The following is a 23,744-nucleotide window of genomic DNA, read 5'->3' as shown; positions in this document are numbered from 1 at the left end:
TGGGGTAGATGGTGTGTGAGTTTTGAGTTTGGGGTTGATGGTGGGTGAGTTTTGAGTTTGGGGTAGATGGTGTGTGAGTTTGGGGTAGATGGTGTGTGAGTTTTGAGTTTGGGGTAGATGGTGTGTGAGTTTTGAGTTTGGGGTAGATGGTGTGTGAGTTTTGAGTTTGGGGTAGATGGTGTGTGAGTTTTGAGTTTGGGGTAGATGGTGTGTGAGTTTTGAGTTTGGGGTAGATGGTGTGTGAGTTTTGAGTTTGGGGTAGATGGTGTGTGAGTTTTGAGTTTGGGGTAGATGGTGTGTGAGTTTTGAGTTTGGGGTAGATGGTGTGTGAGTTTTGAGTTTGGGGTTGATGGTGTGTGAGTTTTGAGTTTGGGGTAGATGGTGTGTGAGTTTTGAGTTTGGGGTTGATGGTGTGTGAGTTTGGGGTTTGGGGTAGATGGTGTGTGAGTTTGGGGTTGATGGTGTGTGAGTTTTGAGTTTGGGGTAGATGGTGTGTGAGTTTTGAGTTTGGGGTAGATGGTGTGTGAGTTTTGAGTTTGGGGTAGATGGTGTGTGAGTTTTGAGTTTGGGGTAGATGGTGTGTGAGTTTTGAGTTTGGGGTAGATGGTGTGTGAGTTTTGAGTTTGGGGTAGATGGTGTGTGAGTTTTGAGTTTGGGGTAGATGGTGTGTGAGTTTTGAGTTTGGGGTAGATGGTGTGAGTTTGGGGTAGATGGTGTGTGAGTTTTGAGTTTGGGGTAGATGGTGTGTGAGTTTTGAGTTTGGGGTTGATGGTGTGTGAGTTTTGAGTTTGGGGTAGATGGTGTGTGAGTTTGGGGTAGATGGTGTGTGAGTTTTGAGTTTGGGGTAGATGGTGTGTGAGTTTTGAGTTTGGGGTAGATGGTGTGAGTTTGGGGTTGATGGTGTGTGAGTTTTGAGTTTGGGGTAGATGGTGTGTGAGTTTTGAGTTTGGGGTTGATGGTGTGTGAGTTTTGAGTTTGGGGTAGATGGTGTGTGAGTTTGGGGTAGATGGTGTGTGAGTTTTGAGTTTGGGGTAGATGGTGTGTGAGTTTTGAGTTTGGGGTAGATGGTGTGTGAGTTTTGAGTTTGGGGTAGATGGTGTGTGAGTTTTGAGTTTGGGGTAGATGGTGTGTGAGTTTTGAGTTTGGGGTTGATGGTGTGTGAGTTTGGGTTAGATGGTGTGTGAGTTTGGGGTAGATGGTGTGTGAGTTTGGGGTAGATGGTGTGTGAGTTTTGAGTTTGGGGTAGATGGTGTGTGAGTTTTGAGTTTGGGGTTGATGGTGTGTGAGTTTGGGTTAGATGGTGTGTGAGTTTGGGGTAGATGGTGTGTGAGTTTGGGGTAGATGGTGTGTGAGTTTTGGGTAGATGGTGTATGAGTTTTGAGTTTGAGGCACCTTTCTTCTGAAGGCAGTTTGGAGATGGACTAGGTAAGGGGTGTTGAGGATTACATGTTGATTTTACCTCAAGAAAATTAACCACAAAAAAAAATACTAAAATAATAACGATGTAAGATTGTAACCATACGGCGACACTAGCAGGCCATTAAACTTTCACTGTCAGTGGGCAAAACGAGTGTACATTTTTCTGTACATTTTACCGTGTCATCAGGAGAAAAGGAAGGTTAACCATTTCACGAGTGGAAGACAAATAGTGAGTTCCTTGAACACTTAAAGTGAGTTTCACTCCAGATGAAAAGCTGGACAAATGAACGTACATTTGAGTTTTGAAAAAGAGTGAGCAGTTTAATGAGAATATGCGGTTCGTGTGAGAGTGATGTTCACAGCTCCAGAAAAGTGTTTACAAAAATCTAGGATCAGCTTATGCTCCACTGATCCTAGATTTTAACCATTAGGAGAAACACTAAACTGACCATAGCTCAGAGTCTAGGGGAAACTTTATTATCCTACTTCTCTCCATCCTCTCTAGTCTTGAAGTTAGAGAGAGATCCCAGAGAGTTGGAGAGGACAGTGTTCAGTATGGCTAGGTGGAGGTTGAAGATAGGAGGTTAGTTGAGAGGTCAAAGTTCAGGAAAGGAAGGCCAGGCGCAGGTGCAGAGGAGGGCTCCAAGGGGAAGGAGGAGGGAAGGAGGAAGGGAAAGAGGAAGGATGCATGTTGAAAGTATTGGAAAAAGGCTGTAGCAAAGGTCCAGTCGTTCCCTCCTCATAGTGCTGACTCCCTCCACCGCCCATCAGGATATGTTAGTAGCCTGTTCCTTCATCCTTCCTCTCCCCTGTCTAACTCATCCCGCCATCCTCCACCTCTCCTCCTCCCTTTGTATCTCTCCTTCATTAGACCATACCATGCCTCCACTCTCCTCTGTGTGGGTACACTTTCTGCCTCCTCTCCCTTTCCTCCCCCTCCCCTCCCATCTTTCCTCCCTCCTCCCCCTCTCACAGGGTTGACTCTGTGTACAGTGCCCCTGATGACCCGTGAGGGGGGTTGGCCGTCAGTAATCGCCATAGCGACGCAGAGGAGGAGGAGCTTAAGTCGCCGCAGCTGCGCAAGTGGATCCCCTCCGTCACAGGGGGTTGGTTGCTATGACGGCGGTTGTGGCGGCTGTCGCTATGGGAGTGGTGGTGACCACGGTGATGAGGGTGTGGGGGGTGGGATCCCTGGCTGGCCCCCCAGGAGTTACGTAACACCTGGAGACAGACAGACAGACACTAGTGTGAGTGTGTGTGTCTGTATGTGTGTGTGAGTGTGTGTGTATTTACTGTATGTGTGTATATGTGTCAGTGTGTGTTACCTGCTCTAAAGGGAGATGGTCTGTCCCGTTGCCCTCTATTCCACCTCTCCTTTTCTGACCCTGTCCCGTGTTCCCAGAATGCTCTGCGGCGGACGCCAAGTTCCGTTTGGAGCGCTGCAGGAAGCGAGCCACCAACCCCCTCGTCACCTGACAGGAAGAAAAGGAGACAGGATGAGAAATGAGGACCTGGTGTAATCGTTCTACATACAGCATGTCCATTTCTAGATATAAGTATCTTTGCAGAGTATATGGCTGCTGTTATTAGTCTTTTTCAGCCATTACACACCTTGAGGTCCCCAAGAGAGCGGTTGCATTCTTTGGGCAGGTGCAAGGGAGAGTTGGCGGGGCCTTTGGAGAGGGGCAAGGTGCGCCCCATGGTGGCTGCCTTCACACTGCCCTTCCTGGGGAGGAGTGCTGAGGGGGGCACCAGAGAGGAGCGGGGCAGCAGGCATGCCTCGGAGGACGGACCTGGGGAAGACAGACACAAACTATCATCTGTAGTGTCTAATACAAAGGTGGTCAATACTGCCTTCTCTAACCGCTAACCTTTACCTTCTCACCTGTGTCTGTAGAGGTCTGAGAGTTCTCCCTCACTCCTTTACTGCCCACTGAGCCACCACTGAAGTCAACTAGATCAGAGAGAGAGGGAGAGAGCAGAGAGGGAAGGAGAGAGGAGAGAGGGAGGGGAAAGAGGAGAGAGGGAGGGGAGAGAAGAGAAGGAGCTGGGAGAAGGGAGGGAGAGATGAGAGAGGGAGGGAGAGTTGAGAAAGGGAGGAGAGAAGGAGGGAGAGAGGAGAAAGGGAGGGAGGAGAAAGGAAGAGAGAGAGAAGAGAGGAGAGAGGAGAAAGGGAGGGAGAGAGGAGAGAGGGAGGGAAAAGAGGAGAGCGTGAGGGAGGTAGAGAGGGAGGTATGAAATAGATATGAAATGCAAACTATCACCACGTCTTTCTTGCATAGCGTGTTCATAGTGTGTTATATAGTGTGTTCATAGTGTGTTATATAGTGTGTTCATAGTGTGTTCATAGTGTGTTCATAGCGTGTTCATAGTGTGTTATATAGTGTGTTCATAATGTGAGTTGTAAATCACTAACACTGGATGTCTGTACATGTGTGTTGTGTGTGTGTGTGTACCCACCAGTATCAGCAGAAGAGCTGAGACCAGGCTCGCTAAGTGACCTCACTAGGGACAGAAGCCCGTCACTATCCCCCCTCTCGCTCCCTCCGCCCTGACGACGCAGGTACAACGGCTGTAGAGGGAGGGGCACCCTGTTGCCCTGACCACCCTGCTGATTGACAGCTGAGGATGAGGAAGTGGGAGGAGCTGCAGAGGCAGAGGCAGAACCGCGTCGTAAAGGGGTGCAAGGCCCGACTCGTTTCTCTAGGATAGAGGAGCGCTGGTGAGAGGTGGCGCCCCCTAGCAGCTCCAACTGGGAACAACTACTGGCCAACATAGCCTGTCGCCTCAACACTGGAGACCTGCAAAGAGGGGGGAGAGGGAGGGTTGTTCTCTTTTGAGAAGGAGCTGTAAGAAAGTGGCTGTGAACTGTGTGTGTGATTGTCCTTGTATTTACCTGTATGTAGCTGTAGCAGTGCTAGACGAGGAGCAGGAGTTGGACCTCTCTCCTCTGTAGCATCGCCTGGCCCTGGGGCCCACCAGGGGACTCTCTACCAGGGGACTCTCCGGGGCTTGGGGAGGGGGGCCACGGAAGCTCACATACTCCCCTCCTTCTCCCCCCTCCACTCCCCCGGTGCTCCCTCTCTCCCCCCTAGCCCTCACCCCCACGAGGCAGGAGTCCTCTGAAGGTGAGGAGTCATCTGGGATGTCAATGATCTCCGACATCAACAGAGAACCACTGTCCATGGAGACTGGAGGGAGGGAGACGGTTCATTTACTTGTTTATATTAGGCTAAATTTATGAATTGGCAGTGTTGCCTGTTTACAGTTGAAGTGGGAAGTTTACATACACTTAGGTTGGAGTCATTAAAATTTGTTTTCAACCACTCCACAAATTTCTGGTTAACAAACTATAGTTTTGGCAAGTCGGTTATTACATCTACTTTGTGCATGACGCAAGTAATTTTTCCAACAATTGTTTACAGACAGATTATTTCACTTATAATTCACTGTATCACAATTCCAGTGGGTCAGAAGTTTATATACATTAAGTTGACTGTGCCTTTAAACAGCTTGGAAAATTCCAGAAAATTATGTCATGGCTTTAGAAGCTTCTGATAGGATTCTGAGGTGTACCTGTGGATGTATTTCAAGGCCAACCTTCAAATTCAGTGCCTCTTTGCTTGACATCATGGGAAAATCTAAAGAAATCAGCCAAGACCTCAGATTCTTTTTTTTACGAGGATTAAATGTCAGGAACTGTGAAAAACTGAGTTGAAATGTATTTGGCTAAGGTGTATGTAAACTTCTGACTTGAACTGTAGGTAAAGAACCAGAGTCAATGGGCCCTTCATGGGAACTCTCCATGCAATACCAGACTGGTAAAAACGTGATAATAGAGCTGAATGTAGCATATGTGACTCTCACCCTCTCCGCTGAAGGCAGTGGATGTGGCCCTCTCTCCAGACAGCTCGTTCCCATGGCTGTCAAACACCGTGGCCTAAAGACAACCACACCGGACATGTGTTTAATAGACACACACACATCTGCATGCACACACAAACAAACAAACACAGAGGCAATTGTCCTGTATTCCTGCTTAGCACGTTCACTCACTCACTCACGCACTCACTCACTCACGCACACACAGACGCACGCACGCACGCACGCACACACACACACACACACACACACACACACACACACACACACACACACACACACACACACACACACACACACACACACACACACACACACACACACACACACACCAGCAAACATGTCCAGATTCCCCCACTGACCTGGCTAGCTGCTCTCTGTCCCATCACTAATTCGTAAGGAGGGGGACAGTCAGTGGGGTACAGAGGAACTGGACTCTCCATCGACCCGTTATAGGTGATACTGCGGACATATAGATACACAGACAAACAATGAAGACTGATTTTATTGTCTATTTACAAACAAAGAGTGTGTGTGTAATAATAATATATATATTTGTCCTGTTACACACAAGTGTTTACAGTTTTTTCCCAATTGCTAACATGCATTGGTCAAAACTGAAGTCACATTGTCCAAACTTTTCACACAGTCAGCGACACAGAAATGTATTTGGACCAAACTGTGAATAATTTTTCATTGCTTTCACACAAAATGCATCAACGACCACATTCTCCAAAATCCATGAACTCTTTTCTCATTGTAACAGTCCTGACCTGTTTTATGTTGTTTTTTATGTGTTTATGGTCAGGGCATGTGTTTTGGGTGGGCAGTCTATGTTATCTGTTTCTATGTTGGTTTTGGGTTACCTGGTATGGCTCTTGATTAGAGGCAGGTGGTTTGCGTTTTCCTCTAATTAAGAGTCATATTTAGGTAGGGCGTTCTCACTGTTTGTTTGTGGGTGATTGTCTCCTGTGATGTCTTCGTCGTTGTCGATGTATTTTCACATACGGGACTGTTTGGCTGTTCGTGTGTTTTGATGTAACGTTCCTGTCCGTGAGTTTACGTTTAGTGATGTGAGTTTATGTTCAGGTTTCGTTCTACGTCGTTTTGTTATTTTGTAAGTTTGTTAAAGTGTTTGTTTTCGTGTTGCCATCATCATCAGTTTTGTCATTGTTATAAAATAAAAGATGGCTTATTTCCCGCAAACCGCATTTTGGTCTGAAGATCCTTCTCTCCTCACCTCATCCGAGGATGAGGAGAGCGACAGCCTTAACAGAATCACCCACCACGCTAAGACCAAGCGGTATGGGAATGCTCTACGGAGCAACAAGGACTTCTGGACTTGGGAGGAGATCCTGGACGGTAGAGGACCTTGGGCTCAACCAGGGGAATATCGCCGTCCTAAGGAGGAGTTGGAAGCAGCGAAGGCTGAGAGGCGCTGGTATGAGGAGGCAGCGCGACGACGCGGTTGGGAGCCCGTGAGTCAGACCAAAAAATTTCTTGGGGGGGGGGGCACACGAGGAGTGTGGCAAAGCCGGGTAGGATACCCGAGCCAACTCCCCGTGCTTACCGTGGAGGTAGAAGGCGTCGTACTGGTAAGACACCGTGTTATGCGGTAAGGCGCACGGTGTCCCCAGTACGCGTGCTTAGCCCAGTGCGGGCTATTCCACCTTGCCGCACTGGGAGGGCTAGGTTGGGCATCGAGCCGGATGTCATGAAGCCGGCCCAACGTATCTGGCCTCCAGTACGTCTCCTCGGGCCGGCGTACATGGCACCAGCCTTACGGGTGGTGTCCCCGGTTCGCCTGCATAGGCCAGTGCGGGCTATTCCACCTCGCTGCACTGGCAGGGCTACGGGGATCATTCAACCTGGTAGGGTTGGGGAGGCTCGGTGCTCAAGAGCACGTGTCCTTCTTCACGGTCCGGTAGACCCGGTGCCACCTCCATGTACCAATCCTCCGGTGGCAGCCCCCCGTACCAGGCTGTCTCTCCGGGTTCTCTCTCCTGCTGTTTCCTCCTCTCCAGCGCAGCCAGTGCCTAGACCACGCACCAGGCTGTCTCTCCTTCTCCTTCCTACAGAGCCATCCGTCTCCCCAGCGCCATCTGAGCCATCCGTCTCCCCAGCGCCATCTGAGCCATCCGTCTCCCCAGCGCCATCTGAGCCATCCGTCTCCCCAGCGCCGTCTGAGCCATCCGTCTGCCATGAGCCTGCAAAGCCGCCCGTCTGTCATGAGCCTGCAAAGCCGCCCGTCTGCCATGAGCCTACAGAGCCGTCCGCCAGACAGGAGCCGCTAGAGCCGCCCGCCAGACAGGAGCCGCTAGAGCCGCCCGCCAGACAGGATCTGCCAGAGCCGCCAACCAGACAGGATCTGCCAGAGCCGCCAACCAGACAGGATCTGCCAGAGCCGCCAACCAGACAGGATTTGCCAGAGCCGCCAACCAGACAGGATCTGCCAGAGCCGCCAACCAGACAGGATCTGCCAGAGTCGTCCTGCCATGACCAGCCAGAGTCGTCCTGCCATGACCAGCCAGAGCCGTCCAGCCAGGACCTGCCAGAGCCGTCCAGCCAGGACCTGCCAGAGCCGTCCAGCCAGGACCTGCCAGAGCCGTCCAGCCAGGACCTGCCAGAGCCGTCCAGCCAGGACCTGCCAGAGCCGTCCAGCCAGGACCTGCCAGAGCCGTCCAGCCAGGACCTGCCAGAGCCGTCCAAACAGGACCTGCCAGAGTCCCTCAGCCAGGACCTGCCAGAGTCCTTCAGCCGGGATCTTCCCCTTGTCCCGGTGCTGCCCCTTGTCCCGGTGCTGCCCCTTGTCCCGTTGCTGCCCCTTGTCCCGGTGCTGCCCCTTGTCCCGGTGCTGCCCCTTGTCCCGGTGCTGCCCCTTGTCCCGGTGCTGCCCCTTGTCCCGGTGCTGCCCCTTGTCCCGGTGCTGCCCCTTATTCCGGTGCTGGTCCTTATCCTGGTGCTGCCCCTTGTTCCGGTGCTGCCCCTTGTCCCGGTGCTACCCCTTGTCCCGGTGCTGCCCCTTGTCCCGGTGCTGGCTGTTTATTTAGGGGAAGGTAGTTTTAGGGTGGTCAGTGGAAGGGGTAGACAGAAGAGGGGAGTGACTATGGTGGTGTGGGGAGAGCGTCCTGAGCCGGAGCCACCACCGTGGTCAACTGCCCACCCAGACCCTCCCCTGGACTTTGTGCTGGTGCGCCCGGCGTTCGCACCTTGAGGGGGGGGTTCTGTAACAGTCCTGACCTGTTTTATGTTGTTTTTTATGTGTTTATGGTCAGGGCATGTGTTTTGGGTGGGCAGTCTATGTTATCTGTTTCTATGTTGGTTTTGGGTTACCTGGTATGGCTCTTGATTAGAGGCAGGTGGTTTGCGTTTTCCTCTAATTAAGAGTCATATTTAGGTAGGGCGTTCTCACTGTTTGTTTGTGGGTGATTGTCTCCTGTGATGTCTTCGTCGTTGTCGATGTATTTTCACATACGGGACTGTTTGGCTGTTCGTGTGTTTTGATGTAACGTTCCTGTCCGTGAGTTTACGTTTAGTGATGTGAGTTTATGTTCAGGTTTCGTTCTACGTCGTTTTGTTATTTTGTAAGTTTGTTAAAGTGTTTGTTTTCGTGTTGCCATCATCATCAGTTTTGTCGTTGTTATAAAATAAAAGATGGCTTATTTCCCGCAAACCGCATTTTGGTCTGAAGATCCTTCTCTCCTCACCTCATCCGAGGATGAGGAGAGCGACAGCCTTAACACTCATTCATACTCCACCACCTGTAAAACTATATATTTGCAGCACGTTTTCAAATAACTAACACACTGTTTCCAAAACTGTTAAAAACACATTCAAAACAGAATTATGGCAAATGCCGTGCATTTCTGCAGTAATCTGATTGAAACATAGAAAAACTCAGCAGAATATTTAATAATGCCAAACACAGCTGATTGCAATTTTAGCTGAAAGCCTACCCAAGTGTCATGTCTTTGGTCTCGCTACCAAACAGACAAAAGAGGACGGCTTCAGAATGATTTAGTTTGGAAACATGGATCAAGGAAGACAGGTTGGTGGGGAAAGAAGAGTGACAGGGAGAGGGAGAATGCGTGGAGGACAACGGAGAGGAAGACAGGTTGGTGGGGAAAGAAGAGTGACAGGGAGAGGGAGAATGCGTGGAGGACAACGGAGAGGAAGACAGGTTGGTGGGGAAAGAAGACTGGCAGGGAGAGGGAGAATGCGTGGAGGACAACGGAGAGGAAGACAGGTTGGTGGGGAAAGAAGACTGGCAGGGAGAGGGAGAATGCGTGGAGGACAACGGAGAGGAAGACAGGTTGGTGGGGAAAGAAGAGTGACAGGGAGAGGGAGAATGCGTGGAGGACAACGGAGAGGAAGACAGGTTGGTGGGGAAAGAAGACTGGCAGGGAGAGGGAGAATGCGTGGAGGACAACGGAGAGGAAGACAGGTTGGTGGGGAAAGAAGACTGGCAGGGAGAGGGAGAATGCGTGGAGGACAACGGAGAGGAAGACAGGTTGGTGGGGAAAGAAGACTGGCAGGGAGAGGGAGAATGCGTGGAGGACAACGGAGAGGAAGACAGGTTGGTGGGGAAAGAAGAGTGACAGGGAGAGGGAGAATGCGTGGAGGACAACGGAGAGGAAGACAGGTTGGTGGGGAAAGAAGAGTGGCAGGGAGAGGGAGACTGCGTGGAGGACAACGGAGAGGAAGACAGGTTGGTGGGGAAAGAAGAGTGGCAGGGAGAGGGAGGGCAACGGAGAGGAAGACAGGTTTGTGGGGAAAGAAGACTGACAGGGAGAGGGAGGGCAACGGAGAGTAAGACAGGTTTGTGGGGAAAGAAGAGTGACAGGGAGAGGGTGGGCAACGGAGAGGAAGACAGGTTGTTGTGGAAAGAAGAGTGGCAGGAAGAGGGAGAATGTGTGGAGGACAAAGGAGAGGAAGACAGGTTGGTGGGGAAAGAAGAGTGGCAGGGAGAGGGAGAATGCGTGGAGGACAACGGAGAGGAAGACAGGTTGGTGGGGAAAGAAGAGTGGCAGGGAGAGGGAGAATGCGTGGAGGACAACGGAGAGGAAGACAGGTTGGTGGGGAAAGAAGAGTGGCAGGGAGAGGGAGAATGTGTGGAGGACAACGGAGAGGAAGACAGGTTGGTGGGGAAAGAAGAGTGGCAGGGAGAGGGAGAATGCGTGGAGGACAACGGAGAGGAAGACAGGTTGGTGGGGAAAGAAGAGTGGCAGGGAGAGGGAGGGCAACGGAGAGGAAGACATGTTTGTGGGGAAAGAAGACTGACAGGGAGAGGGAGGGCAACGGAGAGTAAGACAGGTTTGTGGGGAAAGAAGAGTGACAGGGAGAGGGAGAATGCATGGAGGACAACGGAGAGGAAGACAGGTTGGTGGGGAAAGAAGAGTGGCAAGGAGAGGGAGAATGCGTGGAGGACAACGGAGAGGAAGACAGGTTGGTGGGGAAAGAGGAGTGGCAGGGAGAGGGAGGACAACGGAGAGGAAGACAGGTTGGTGGGGAAAGAAGAGTGACAGGGAGAGGGAGGGCAACGGAGAGGAAGACAGGTTGGTGGGGAAAGAAGAGTGACAGGGAGAGGGAGAATGCGTGGAGGACAACGGAGAGGAAGACAGGTTGGTGGGGAAAGAGGAGTGGCAGGGAGAGGGTGGGCAACGGAGAGGAAGACAGGTTGGTGGGGAAAGAAGGGTGGCAGGGAGAGGGAGAATGCGTGGAGGACAACGGAGAGGAAGACAGGTTGGTGGGGAAAGAAGGGTGGCAGGGAGAGGGAGAATGCGTGGAGGACAACGGAGAGGAAGACAGGTTGGTGGGGAAAGAAGGGTGGCAGGGAGAGGGAGAATGCGTGAAGGACAACGGAGAGGAAGACAGGTTGGTGGGGAAAGAAGACTGGTAGGGAGAGGGAGGGCAACATAGAGGAAGACAGGTTGGTGGGGAAAGAAGTGTGACAGGGAGAGGGAGACTGCGTGGAGGACAACGGAGAGGAAGACAGGTTGGTGGGGTAAAGAAGTGTGACAGGGAGAGGGAGACTGCGTGGAGGACAACGGAGAGGAAGACAGGTTGGTGGAGAAAGAAGAGTGACAGGGAGAGGGAGAATGTGTGGAGGACAAAGGAGAGGAAGACAGGTTGGTGGGGAAAGAAGAGTGGCAGGGAGAGGGAGAATGTGTGGAGGACAACGGAGAGGAAGACAGGTTGGTGGGGAAAGAAGAGTGGCAGGGAGAGGGAGAATGCGTGGAGGACAACGGAGAGGAAGACAGGTTGGTGGGGAAAGAAGAGTGGCAGGGAGAGGGAGGGCAACGGAGAGGAAGACATGTTTGTGGGGAAAGAAGACTGACAGGGAGAGGGAGGGCAACGGAGAGTAAGACAGGTTTGTGGGGAAAGAAGAGTGACAGGGAGAGGGAGAATGCATGGAGGACAACGGAGAGGAAGACAGGTTGGTGGGGAAAGAAGAGTGGCAAGGAGAGGGAGAATGCGTGGAGGACAACGGAGAGGAAGACAGGTTGGTGGGGAAAGAGGAGTGGCAGGGAGAGGGAGGACAACGGAGAGGAAGACAGGTTGGTGGGGAAAGAAGAGTGACAGGGAGAGGGAGGGCAACGGAGAGGAAGACAGGTTGGTGGGGAAAGAAGAGTGACAGGGAGAGGGAGAATGCGTGGAGGACAACGGAGAGGAAGACAGGTTGGTGGGGAAAGAGGAGTGGCAGGGAGAGGGTGGGCAACGGAGAGGAAGACAGGTTGGTGGGGAAAGAAGGGTGGCAGGGAGAGGGAGAATGCGTGGAGGACAACGGAGAGGAAGACAGGTTGGTGGGGAAAGAAGGGTGGCAGGGAGAGGGAGAATGCGTGGAGGACAACGGAGAGGAAGACAGGTTGGTGGGGAAAGAAGGGTGGCAGGGAGAGGGAGAATGCGTGAAGGACAACGGAGAGGAAGACAGGTTGGTGGGGAAAGAAGACTGGTAGGGAGAGGGAGGGCAACATAGAGGAAGACAGGTTGGTGGGGAAAGAAGTGTGACAGGGAGAGGGAGACTGCGTGGAGGACAACGGAGAGGAAGACAGGTTGGTGGGGTAAAGAAGTGTGACAGGGAGAGGGAGACTGCGTGGAGGACAACGGAGAGGAAGACAGGTTGGTGGAGAAAGAAGAGTGACAGGGAGAGGGAGAATGTGTGGAGGACAAAGGAGAGGAAGACAGGTTGGTGGGGAAAGAAGAGTGGCAGGGAGAGGGAGAATGCGTGGAGGGCAACGGAGAGGAAGACCTAGAGCGGTGGTCTCTGATGAGTTAAGGGCCACAATTATTCACCATGTTGTAAACTATGGTCTCTCTTGAACTATATATTACAGTACAATACAGTATGTTCACATTTTTCATATACTGACATTTGGAAATATTATATATATATTATATATATTATATATTAAATATACCCTCACAGTACTGTACAGTATGAGTGATTATACTATACATGTTGATGAGAACTAGAACCCTCACAGTACTGTACAGTATGAGTGATTATACTATACATGTTGATGAGAACTAGAACCCTCACAGTACTGTACAGTGTGAGTGATTATACATGTTGATGAGAACTAGAACCCTCACAGTACTGTACAGTATGAGTGATTATACTATACATGTTGATGAGAACTAGAACCCTCACAGTACTGTACAGTATGAGTGATTATACTATACATGTTGATGAGAACTAGAACCCTCACAGTACTGTACAGTATGAGTGATTATACTATACATGTTGATGAGAACTAGAACCCTCACAGTACTGTACAGTATGAGTGATTATACATGTTGATGAGAACTAGAACCCTCACAGTACTGTACAGTGTGAGTGATTATATTATACATGTTGATGAGAACTAGAACCCTCACAGTACTGTACAGTATGAGTGATTATACTATACATGTTGATGAGAACTAGAACCCTCACAGTACTGTACAGTATGAGTCATTATATTATACATGTTGATGAGAACTAGAACCCTCACAGTACTGTACAGTATGAGTCATTATACTATACATGTTGATGAGAACTAGAACCCTCACAGTACTGTACAGTATGAGTGATTATACTATACATGTTGATGAGAACTAGAACCCTCACAGTACTGTACAGTGTGAGTGATTATACTATACATGTTGATAAGAACTAGAACCCTCACAGTACTGTACAGTGTGAGTGATTATACTAAACATGTTGATGAGAACTAGAACCCTCACAGTGCTGTACAGTGTGAGTGATTATACTATACATGTTGATGAGAACTAGAACCCTCACAGTGCTGTACAGTATGAGTGATTATACTATACATGTTGATGAGAACTAGAACCCTCACAGTACTGTACAGTATGAGTGATTATACTATACATGTCGATGAGAACTAGAACCCTCACAGTACTGTACAGTGTGAATGATTATACTATACATGTTGATGAGAACTAGAACCCTCACAGTACTGTACAGTGTGAGTCATTATACTATACATGTTGATGAGAACTAGAACCCTCACAGTGCTGTACAGTGTGAGTGATTAAACTATACATGTTGATGAGAACTAGAACCCTCACAGTACTGTACAGTGTGAGTGATTATATTATACATGTTGATGAGAACTAGAACCCTCACAGTACTGTACAGTATGAGTGATTATACTATACATGTTGATGAGAACTAGAACCCTCACAGTACTGTACAGTGTGAGTGATTATATTATACATGTTGATGAGAACTAGAACCCTCACAGTACTGTACAGTATGAGTCATTATACTATACATGTTGATGAGAACTAGAACCCTCACAGTACTGTACAGTATGAGTCATTATACTATACATGTTGATGAGAACTAGAACCCTCACAGTACTGTACAGTATGAGTGATTATACTATACATGTTGATGAGAACTAGAACCCTCACAGTACTGTACAGTGTGAGTGATTATACTATACATGTCGATGAGAACTAGAACCCTCACAGTACTGTACAGTATGAGTGATTATACTATACATGTTGATGAGAACTAGAACCCTCACAGTACCGTACAGTGTGAGTGATTATACTATACATGTTGATGAGAACTAGAACCCTCACAGTACTGTACAGTATGAGTGATTATACAATACATGTTGATGAGAACTAGAACCCTCACAGTACTGCACAGTGTGAGTGATTATACTATACATGTTGATGAGAACTAGAACCCTCACAGTACTGTACAGTATGAGTCATTATACTATACATGTTGATGAGAACTAGAACCCTCACAGTACTGTACAGTATGAGTGATTATACTATACATGTTGATGAGAACTAGAACCCTCACAGTGCTGTACAGTATGAGTGATTATACTATACATGTTGATGAGAACTAGAACCCTCACAGTACTGTACAGTGTGGGTGATTATATTATACATGTTGATGAGAACTATAACCCTCACAGTACTGTATAGTAAGAGTGATTATACTATACATGTTGATGAGAACTAGAACCCTCACAGTACTGTACAGTATGAGTGATTATACTATACATGTTGATGAGAACTAGAACCCTCACAGTACTGTACAGTATGAGTGATTATACTATACATGTTGATGAGAACTAGAACCCTCACAATACTGTACAGTATGAGTGATTATACATGTTGATGAGAACTAGAACCCTCACAGTACTGTACAGTATGAGTCATTATACTATACATGTTGATGAGAACTAGAACCCTCACAGTACTGTACAGTATGAGTGATTATACTATACATGTTGATGAGAACTAGAACCCTCACAGTGCTGTACAGTATGAGTGATTATACTATACATGTTGATGAGAACTAGAACCCTCACAGTACTGTACAGTGTGGGTGATTATATTATACATGTTGATGAGAACTAGAACCCTAACAGTACTGTACAGTGTGAGTGATTATACTATACGTGTTGATGAGAACTAGAACCCTCACAGTACTGTACAGTATGAGTGATTATACTATACGTGTTGATGAGAACTAGAACCCTCACAGTACTGTACAGTATGAGTGATTATACTATACGTGTTGATGACAACTAGAACCCTCACAGTACTGTACAGTATGAGTGATTATACTATACATATTGATGAGAACTAGAACCCTCACAGTGCTGTACAGTGTGAGTGATTATACTATACATGTTGATGAGAACTAGAACCCTCACAGTACTGTACAGTATGAGTGATTATACTATACATGTTGATGAGAACTAGAACCCTCACAGTACTGTACAGTGTGAGTGATTATACTACATGTTGATGAGAACTAGAACCCCCACAGTACTGTACAGTATGAGTGATTATACTATACATGTTGATGAGAACTAGAACCCTCACAGTACTGTACAGTATGAGTGATTATACTATACATGTTGATGAGAACTAGAACCCTCACAGTGCTGTACAGTATGAGTGATTATACTATACATGTTGAAGGGAACTAGAACCCTCACAGTACTGTACAGTGTGAGTGATTATATTATACATGTTGATGAGAACTAGAACACTCACAGTACTGTACAGTATGAGTCATTATACTATACATGTTGATGAGACTAGAATCCTCACAAGACTGTACAGTATGAGTCATTATACTATACATGTTGATGAGAACTAGAACCCTCACAGTACTGTACAGTATGAGTGATTATACTATACATGTTGATGAGAACTAGAACCCTCACAGTACTGTACAGTGTGAGTGATTATACTATACATGTTGATGAGAACTAGAACCCTCACAGTACTGTACAGTATGAGTGATTATACGATACATGTTGATGAGAACTAGAACCCTCACAGTACTGTACAGTGTGAGTGATTATACTATACATGTTGATGAGAACTAGAACCCTCACAGTACTGTACAGTATGAGTGATTATACTATACATGTTGATGAGAACTAGAACCCTCACAGTACTGTACAGTATGAGTGATTATACTATACATGTTGATGAGAACTAGAACCCTCACAGTACTGTACAGTGTGAGTGATTATACTATACATGTTGATGAGAACTAGAACCCTCACAGTACTGTACAGTATGAGTGATTATACTATACATGTTGATGAGAACTATAACCCTCACAGTACTGTACAGTATGAGTGATTATACTATACATGTTGATGAGAACTAGAACCCTCACAGTACTGTACAGTATGAGTCATTATACTATACATGTTGATGAGAACTAGAACCCTCACAGTACTGTACTGTATGAGTGATTATACTATACATGTTGATGAGAAGTAGAACCCTCACAGTGCTGGACAGCATGAGTGATTATACTATACATGTTGATGAGAACTAGAACCCTCACAGTACTGTACAGTGTGAGTGATTATATTATACATGTTGATGAGAACTATAACCCTCACAGTACTGTATAGTATGAGTGATTATACTATACATGTTGATGAGAACTAGAACCCTCACAGTACTGTACAGTGTGAGTGATTATACTATACATGTTGATGAGAACTAGAACCCTCACAGTACTGTACAGTATGAGTGATTATACTATACATGTTGATGAGAACTATAACCCTCACAGTACTGTACAGTATGAGTGATTATACTATACATGTTGATGAGAACTAGAACCCTCACAGTACTGTACAGTATGAGTCATTATACTATACATGTTGATGAGAACTAGAACCCTCACAGTACTGTACTGTATGAGTGATTATACTATACATGTTGATGAGAAGTAGAACCCTCACAGTGCTGGACAGCATGAGTGATTATACTATACATGTTGATGAGAACTAGAACCCTCACAGTACTGTACAGTGTGAGTGATTATATTATACATGTTGATGAGAACTATAACCCTCACAGTACTCTATAGTATGAGTGATTATACTATACATGTTGATGAGAACTAGAACCCTCACAGTACTGTACAGCATGAGTGATTATACTATACATGTTCATGAGAACTAGAACCCTCACAGTACTGTACAGTATGAGTGATTATACTACATGTTGATGAGAACTAGAACCCTCACAGTACTGTACAGTATGAGTGATTATACTATACATGTTGATGAGAACTAGAACCCTCACAGTACTGTACAGTATGAGTGATTATACTATACATGTTGATGAGAACTAGAACCCTCACAGTGCAGCCCTGGAATTTCTTGAATTTGTTTTTTGTTTCAACTTTTTATTTTTTACAAGTAAATTACTATTTGCAAAGATATAGAAAAAATTAAGGTTATTGAAGCAAATTGCTGCATTTCTGGTTCATTCTTGTTCCCTATACTTTAGTACAGTCAATAAAGTGAAAAGGTGTTATTCTTATTCTATAATGAAATACTGATTTATGTGACAAACCATTCAAACTTCAAAGAGAAAAGTTGATAATGTATGTAATGCTCCCTGTTAGTGTTTTGAGGTCAGTGTGTTATGAGTGACAATGTATGCTTTCTGTGTGAGAACTGTTGCCAGTGTTATGGTCAAACGAGCTCATTTTGAGACATGTATGAAGTGTTTTGGTGGTTTGAGTGAGTTTTGGAGGTGAGATTAACTGTTTGGCCAAGATGCATGTTGGTAATGCAGACTCTGTGAAGAGTTTTGAAAAAGTGGCTTCAGTATTGACCAATGCTTGTTAGCAATTGAAGAAAAACTGTAACAAATGTGTTTCTTGCATATCCCAACTCCCCCTGAGACACACGCAGGGAGTGGGGTCACAGCCAGGGTCACCATTGTCCAGCGCACCTGGAGCAATTAGGGTTAAGTGCAATGCTCAAGGGCACAGCAACATATTTATCACCTTGTCAGGTCTGGAATTCGAACCAGCAACCCCAACGCTCTAACCTTCAGGCTACCTGTGTGTGTGTTATTACCTCTGTGCGTCTGTCTCAGAGCTGCAGGTGTATTCAGGGGGGTAGTAGGGGGGCGGAGGAATGGGCGGGACAAACTCCTCAAAGTCCATGATGTTGTTCAGGAAGGCGTCCTGAGGAGTGGTGCATTCTGGGTTGACGGAGCGAGAGCGGTGCGGGGCGAGCTAGAGAGAAACAAACAGAGATAGAGGAGGGGAGAAATGGATGGATAAAGAAAATATTGTCTGTGTGTGTGTGTGTGTGTGTGTGTGTGTGTGTGTGTGTGTGTGTGTGTGTGTGTGTGTGTGTGTGTGTGTGTGTGTGTGTGTGTGTGTGTGTGTGTGCGCGTGCGTGCGTGCGTAGACTCACCAGGTGCACTAGGTCCAGTGAGAAGATGTGTATACTACAGGTGACAGTAGAGAGAGTACAGATGATGGTAGAGAGAATACTCAGACCACAAGCACTGAACAACAGGTCCTGGAACAGAGGAGAGGACACTCAGACCACAAGCACTGAACAACAGGTCCTGGAACAGAGGAGAGGACACTCAGACCACAAGCACTGAACAACAGGTCCTGGAACAGAGGAGAGAATACTCAGACCACAAGCACTGAACAACAGGTCCTGGAACAGAGGAGAGGACACTCAGACCACAAGCACTGAACAACAGGTCCTGGAACAGAGGAGAGGAGATCAGCACGTAACACACAGTCAGGAGGCCAGGGCAGTTAGGAGCAGTTTGGTTACTGTTTGTAATAATTTATACATACTGCAGCGTGCATCAGGTCCCTTGGCTATTATATTATGCTCTGCTTACATCATCTGCATAAATTATTGTCGACATCAGAAAATGTAGCCCACGTACTCTCAGAGAATATAGACGCCACACACACTGAGCTGTCATAAAACACACACACTGAGCTGTCATTAAACACACACACTGAGCTGTCATTAAACACACACACACTGAGCTGTCATAAAACACACACACTGAGCTGTCATTAAACACACACACTGAGCTGTCATTAAACACACACACACTGAGCTGTCATTAAACACACACACACACACACACACACACACTGAGCTGTCATAAAACACACACACTGAGCTGTCATTAAACACACACACTGAGCTGTCATTAAACACACACACACTGAGCTGTCATTAAACACACACACACACACACACACACACTGAGCTGTCATAAAACACACACACTGAGCTGTCATTAAACACACACACTGAGCTGTCATTAAACACACACACACTGAGCTGTCATTAAACACACACACACACACACACACACACTGAGCTGTCATAAAACACACACACTGAGCTGTCATTAAACACACACACACTGAGCTGTCATAAAACACACACACACACACACACACAAACACACACACACACTGAGCTGTCATTAAACACACACACTGAGCTGTCATAAACACACACACACACTGAGCTGTCATTAAACACACACACCACTGAGCTGTCATTAAACACACACACACACTGAGCTGTCATTAAACACACACACTGAGCTGTCATAAACACACACACACACTGAGCTGTCATTAAACACACACACCACTGAGCTGTCATTAAACACACACACGCTGAGCTGTCATTAAACACACACACTGAGCTGTCATTAAACACACACACATTGAGCTGTCATTAAACACACACACTGAGCTGTCATTAAACACACACACTGAGCTGTCATTAAACACACATACTGAGCTGTCATTAAACACACACACACTGAGCTGTCATTAAACACACACACCACTGAGCTGTCATTAAACACACACTGAGCTGTCATTAAACACACACACTGAGCTGTCATTAAACACACACTGAGCTGTCATTAAACACACACACTGAGCTGTCATTAAACACACACACTGAGCTGTCATTAAACACACACACTGAGCTGTCATTAAACACACACACACTGAGCTGTCATTAAACACACACACACTGAGCTGTCATTAAACACACACACACTGAGCTGTCATTAAACACACACACACTGAGCTGTCATTAAACACACACGCTGAGCTGTCATTAAACACACACACTGAGCTGTCATTAAACACACACACATTGAGCTGTCATTAAACACACACACTGAGCTGTCATTAAACACACACACTGAGCTGTCATTAAACACACATACTGAGCTGTCATTAAACACACACACACTGAGCTGTCATTAAACACACACACCACTGAGCTGTCATTAAACACACACTGAGCTGTCATTAAACACACACACTGAGCTGTCATTAAACACACACTGAGCTGTCATTAAACACACACACTGAGCTGTCATTAAACACACACACTGAGCTGTCATTAAACACACACACTGAGCTGTCATTAAACACACACACACTGAGCTGTCATTAAACACACACACACTGAGCTGTCATTAAACACACACACTGAGCTGTCATTAAACACACACACTGAGCTGTCATTAAACACACACACACACCTTGAGCTGATGTCTGACAGAGTGGCAGTCTGCGTTTAGGTAGAGTACCAAGGTCTCCTCCTCGTTTATAGAGCAGGAGTGTGTTGGGGCGCAACACACACACAACCCATTCTCCACCTGCAAAAAACACACACAGAGAATTAACACACACATCACCCCCCCACCCCACCCTCACACACATACTCTCCACAGGGCTGTGTGCACCTCTCTGATTCAGATGGGTTGGGTTAAATGCGGAAGACACATTTTGGTTGAATGCATTCAGTTGTGCAACCCATTTCCCCTTTCCCTACATACCTGGCAGGTGAGGAGTGACTTGACCATCTGTGCGTTCTGACAGGAGAGCATGGATCCAGCCAGACTAAGGATGACACACACAGCAGACAGCAGCATGAAGAGGGACACCTGGAGAGGGAGACATGGGGAGGGACACATGAAGAGGGAGACACGTAGGGGATCAGAGAACTACACATGGGATGAGTAACCTTGGCTGTGACCTAAATAATTGTTCTAGCTGCCTATAGGCTGTAGCTCGGTGGGCTCGGTGTGCAGATGACCTGTGTTCCAATCAGGTAGCAGGTTGGTCAGTTACATACACACGCACAAACATACACACACACACACAAACACACACACACACACGCACAAACACACGCACAAACACACACCATAGACATAAAATTAGACACTTGTGTACTACTCACCACCAGAGTGAGTGGTCTTCTCCATGAGATAAGTCCAACTAACCCTGATGCCACAACCTAAGAACAACACACACATTACAGTAAGGAAAATACATTCATCAATTATCATATCTAGAACACAATCAACCACAGCCAGGAAATATGGGGATGATTTCAATATTCTGAAGAGGTTTCTTCTCCATGCATCCTTTCCTCCATCTGCACTCCATCTGACAGAGACATTCTCCATATTGCTTTCACCTATAAAACAGCCTTCTTTCTTTTCAGGGGTGAGTTTCACATACAGATGTAGGATCTTCATTTGAGCCAGTTTGGTGCAGTTTGGACAATAATCCTGCCGCAAAAGTAAATGTGAATTATTATGTGAATTATAATTTGCGGATATTTTTGTAGGGGTTGATACATTTTCAGTTAGGGCAAATCAAGCCAGTAATTTCAAAGTGGAAAAACTCAAATACACTACAAGTTTGCATTTCATGCTTTGCATGAAATAGTGATCAAATGAAGTTCCCACATCTGTAAAATATAAATCATTTTTTTGCATTAAGATTATGTTCCTCCATTGCATAATGGACTTATGATTATCCTGCTAAACATGATATTTAGGTTTCCAGGATAGTCCCTCCTCATCAGTGCAGATGAAGGAAAGGTAGTGATTCAGCCCATTTAGAGATGCTCCCACAGGATACTCACAAAGAAGCCGGCCCAGAAGGGGCAGGACTGTCGGACGCGGGCTGAGGATGTGAAGGCCATGCTGGTGAAGGAGAAGGCCAGGACCATGGCCCCCAGGCCCAAGTGGCACAGCCCCAGGTACAGCAGCAGTTTGGCCCCACCCTGACGGCCAGACATGCCCCGGCAGCTATCTGACCAGCCCCTAGACCCAGAGGCTGACACTACACTGCTGGAGTCTGACGGGGATGGCATGGCTGGTGTGTGTGGAGAGTGGTGAGTTTGTGTATGTGTGCGTGTGTGTAGGCCTATATGCGGTGTGTGTGTGTGTGTGTGTGTGTGTGTGTGTGTGTGTGTGTGTGTGTGTGTGTGTGTGTGTGTGTGTGTGTGTGTGTGTGTGTGTGTGTGTGTGTGTGTGTGTGTGTGTGTGTGTGTGAAAGAGAGATGGAGAGTTTGTTGTTTTGAAAAAAAATCGCCCCTTTTCACTTTGGCCCGGCGTAGTCAATTGGCAGATGACAAAGCGCGTTGTGCAATCGCCAAGGTTCGACCCTGACGCGCCACAGTGCAGTTTCCAAAAACTCTCAACTCAGAAGACTGGGCTATTTAGCATATGAAAACAGCAATAGCTGCTTAGCAGAGTGTATATGTTCTATTACATCTGCACCCCAGACAAACTTCAACATGTTCACGTGAGGGAAAAAATAAGAAAAATACCTAGGGCTAATCCTTGAGAACCTGAATGCATTTACGACACACAGCTCGGTTCCTCTGTTCCTCTCTCTCAATATCTCTACCTCCTAAGGCCCATAGCATTGCGGTGGGCGGAGCCCCGAGGCCGCAGTCCTGTAGCAGCAACCGTTATTAAGCACCACATATCCCGTTGTTTCTACGGTATTGAGAAACCACATGTATTGTGTAGGGCGGTGAGTGGGTCTGGATCTTGTCAAGGTGACGAGGAACAAGCATCGAAACAAGGCCCGAGTTGTCCTGTCCTCACGAAGGTCCGACTACCGGACCTATCCGAAGGATGAGAGAGATAGCTCTTGGTCAGATCTGAATCGGTCCGGTCTGCAAACCGTTCAGGTTAAGAAATTACTTAAATCCGTCGAAAGTAAACGTAAATAAATTATAGAAAGTTCATCCTCCTTGAGCCTTCGGCACGTTTGTGCTGTTTTCATTTGCTATTCCTCCTCTTTCCATATTTTGCCTCCGTGGGAGTTTTGCGGTGGACCACACAAACTCACCCCCCTCTGTCCTCTTCTCTCTTCCCTGCAGCAGTCACGCGGGCCTCCCGTTCTGCTCGTGTATATCCCGGACATCTACCTCACTGCACCGAATTATACGTCACACACACACCTCAAGCCATCGGTTCCAGTTTCCACACACATCCGTTTCCCAAGTCAAAAAGCCTTGATGACCATTCTTCTCTTTCCCGTTCACCATCACCCCACCCCTCCATTCTCTCTCCTTCACCGTAGAGTCAAAAGAAAGGAATGCCTAGAGTTTGTAAACCGACACGTCGTCATGTGACGAAAAGGCACGCAAGACGCGCGTGGAGGATGCGGCAATGCCCGCGTGTCCTGGTGCTGATGCTGCGCGAGAGGGGCACCCACCTTCAAGGCTTACTGCAGCCAGCCAATCAGATAGGATTTCACTGCACTGTGCGGCCTCCAGGAAGTTTGTAGTCCCAGGACTATA

At 47.1% G+C, this 23,744-nt stretch overlaps 1 protein-coding gene across 1 annotated transcript; it reads right to left on the bottom strand.

Annotated features, from left to right (window-relative positions):
- Positions 1-1,442: 1,442 nt before the first annotated feature.
- LOC129857145 (protein ENTREP3-like) lies at positions 1,443-23,641 on the bottom strand. Its single transcript, XM_055925105.1, has 14 exons — positions 22,071-23,641; positions 21,378-21,434; positions 20,971-21,078; positions 20,674-20,790; positions 18,534-18,641; positions 18,189-18,349; positions 5,664-5,763; positions 5,287-5,359; positions 4,316-4,610; positions 3,880-4,220; positions 3,305-3,373; positions 3,031-3,212; positions 2,745-2,891; positions 1,443-2,640 (listed from the first exon to the last, which is right to left on the bottom strand). Exons 1-14 carry the CDS (start codon positions 22,299-22,301, stop codon positions 2,389-2,391), a joined length of 2,241 nt encoding a protein of 746 aa, XP_055781080.1. The 5' UTR covers positions 22,302-23,641; the 3' UTR covers positions 1,443-2,388.
- Positions 23,642-23,744: the final 103 nt, after the last annotated feature.

The sequence above is a fragment of the Salvelinus fontinalis genome, chromosome 6 (genome assembly GCF_029448725.1).
Source record: "Salvelinus fontinalis isolate EN_2023a chromosome 6, ASM2944872v1, whole genome shotgun sequence".
NCBI lineage: Eukaryota > Metazoa > Chordata > Actinopteri > Salmoniformes > Salmonidae > Salvelinus > Salvelinus fontinalis.
This window is presented reverse-complemented; position numbering and strand designations above follow the sequence as displayed.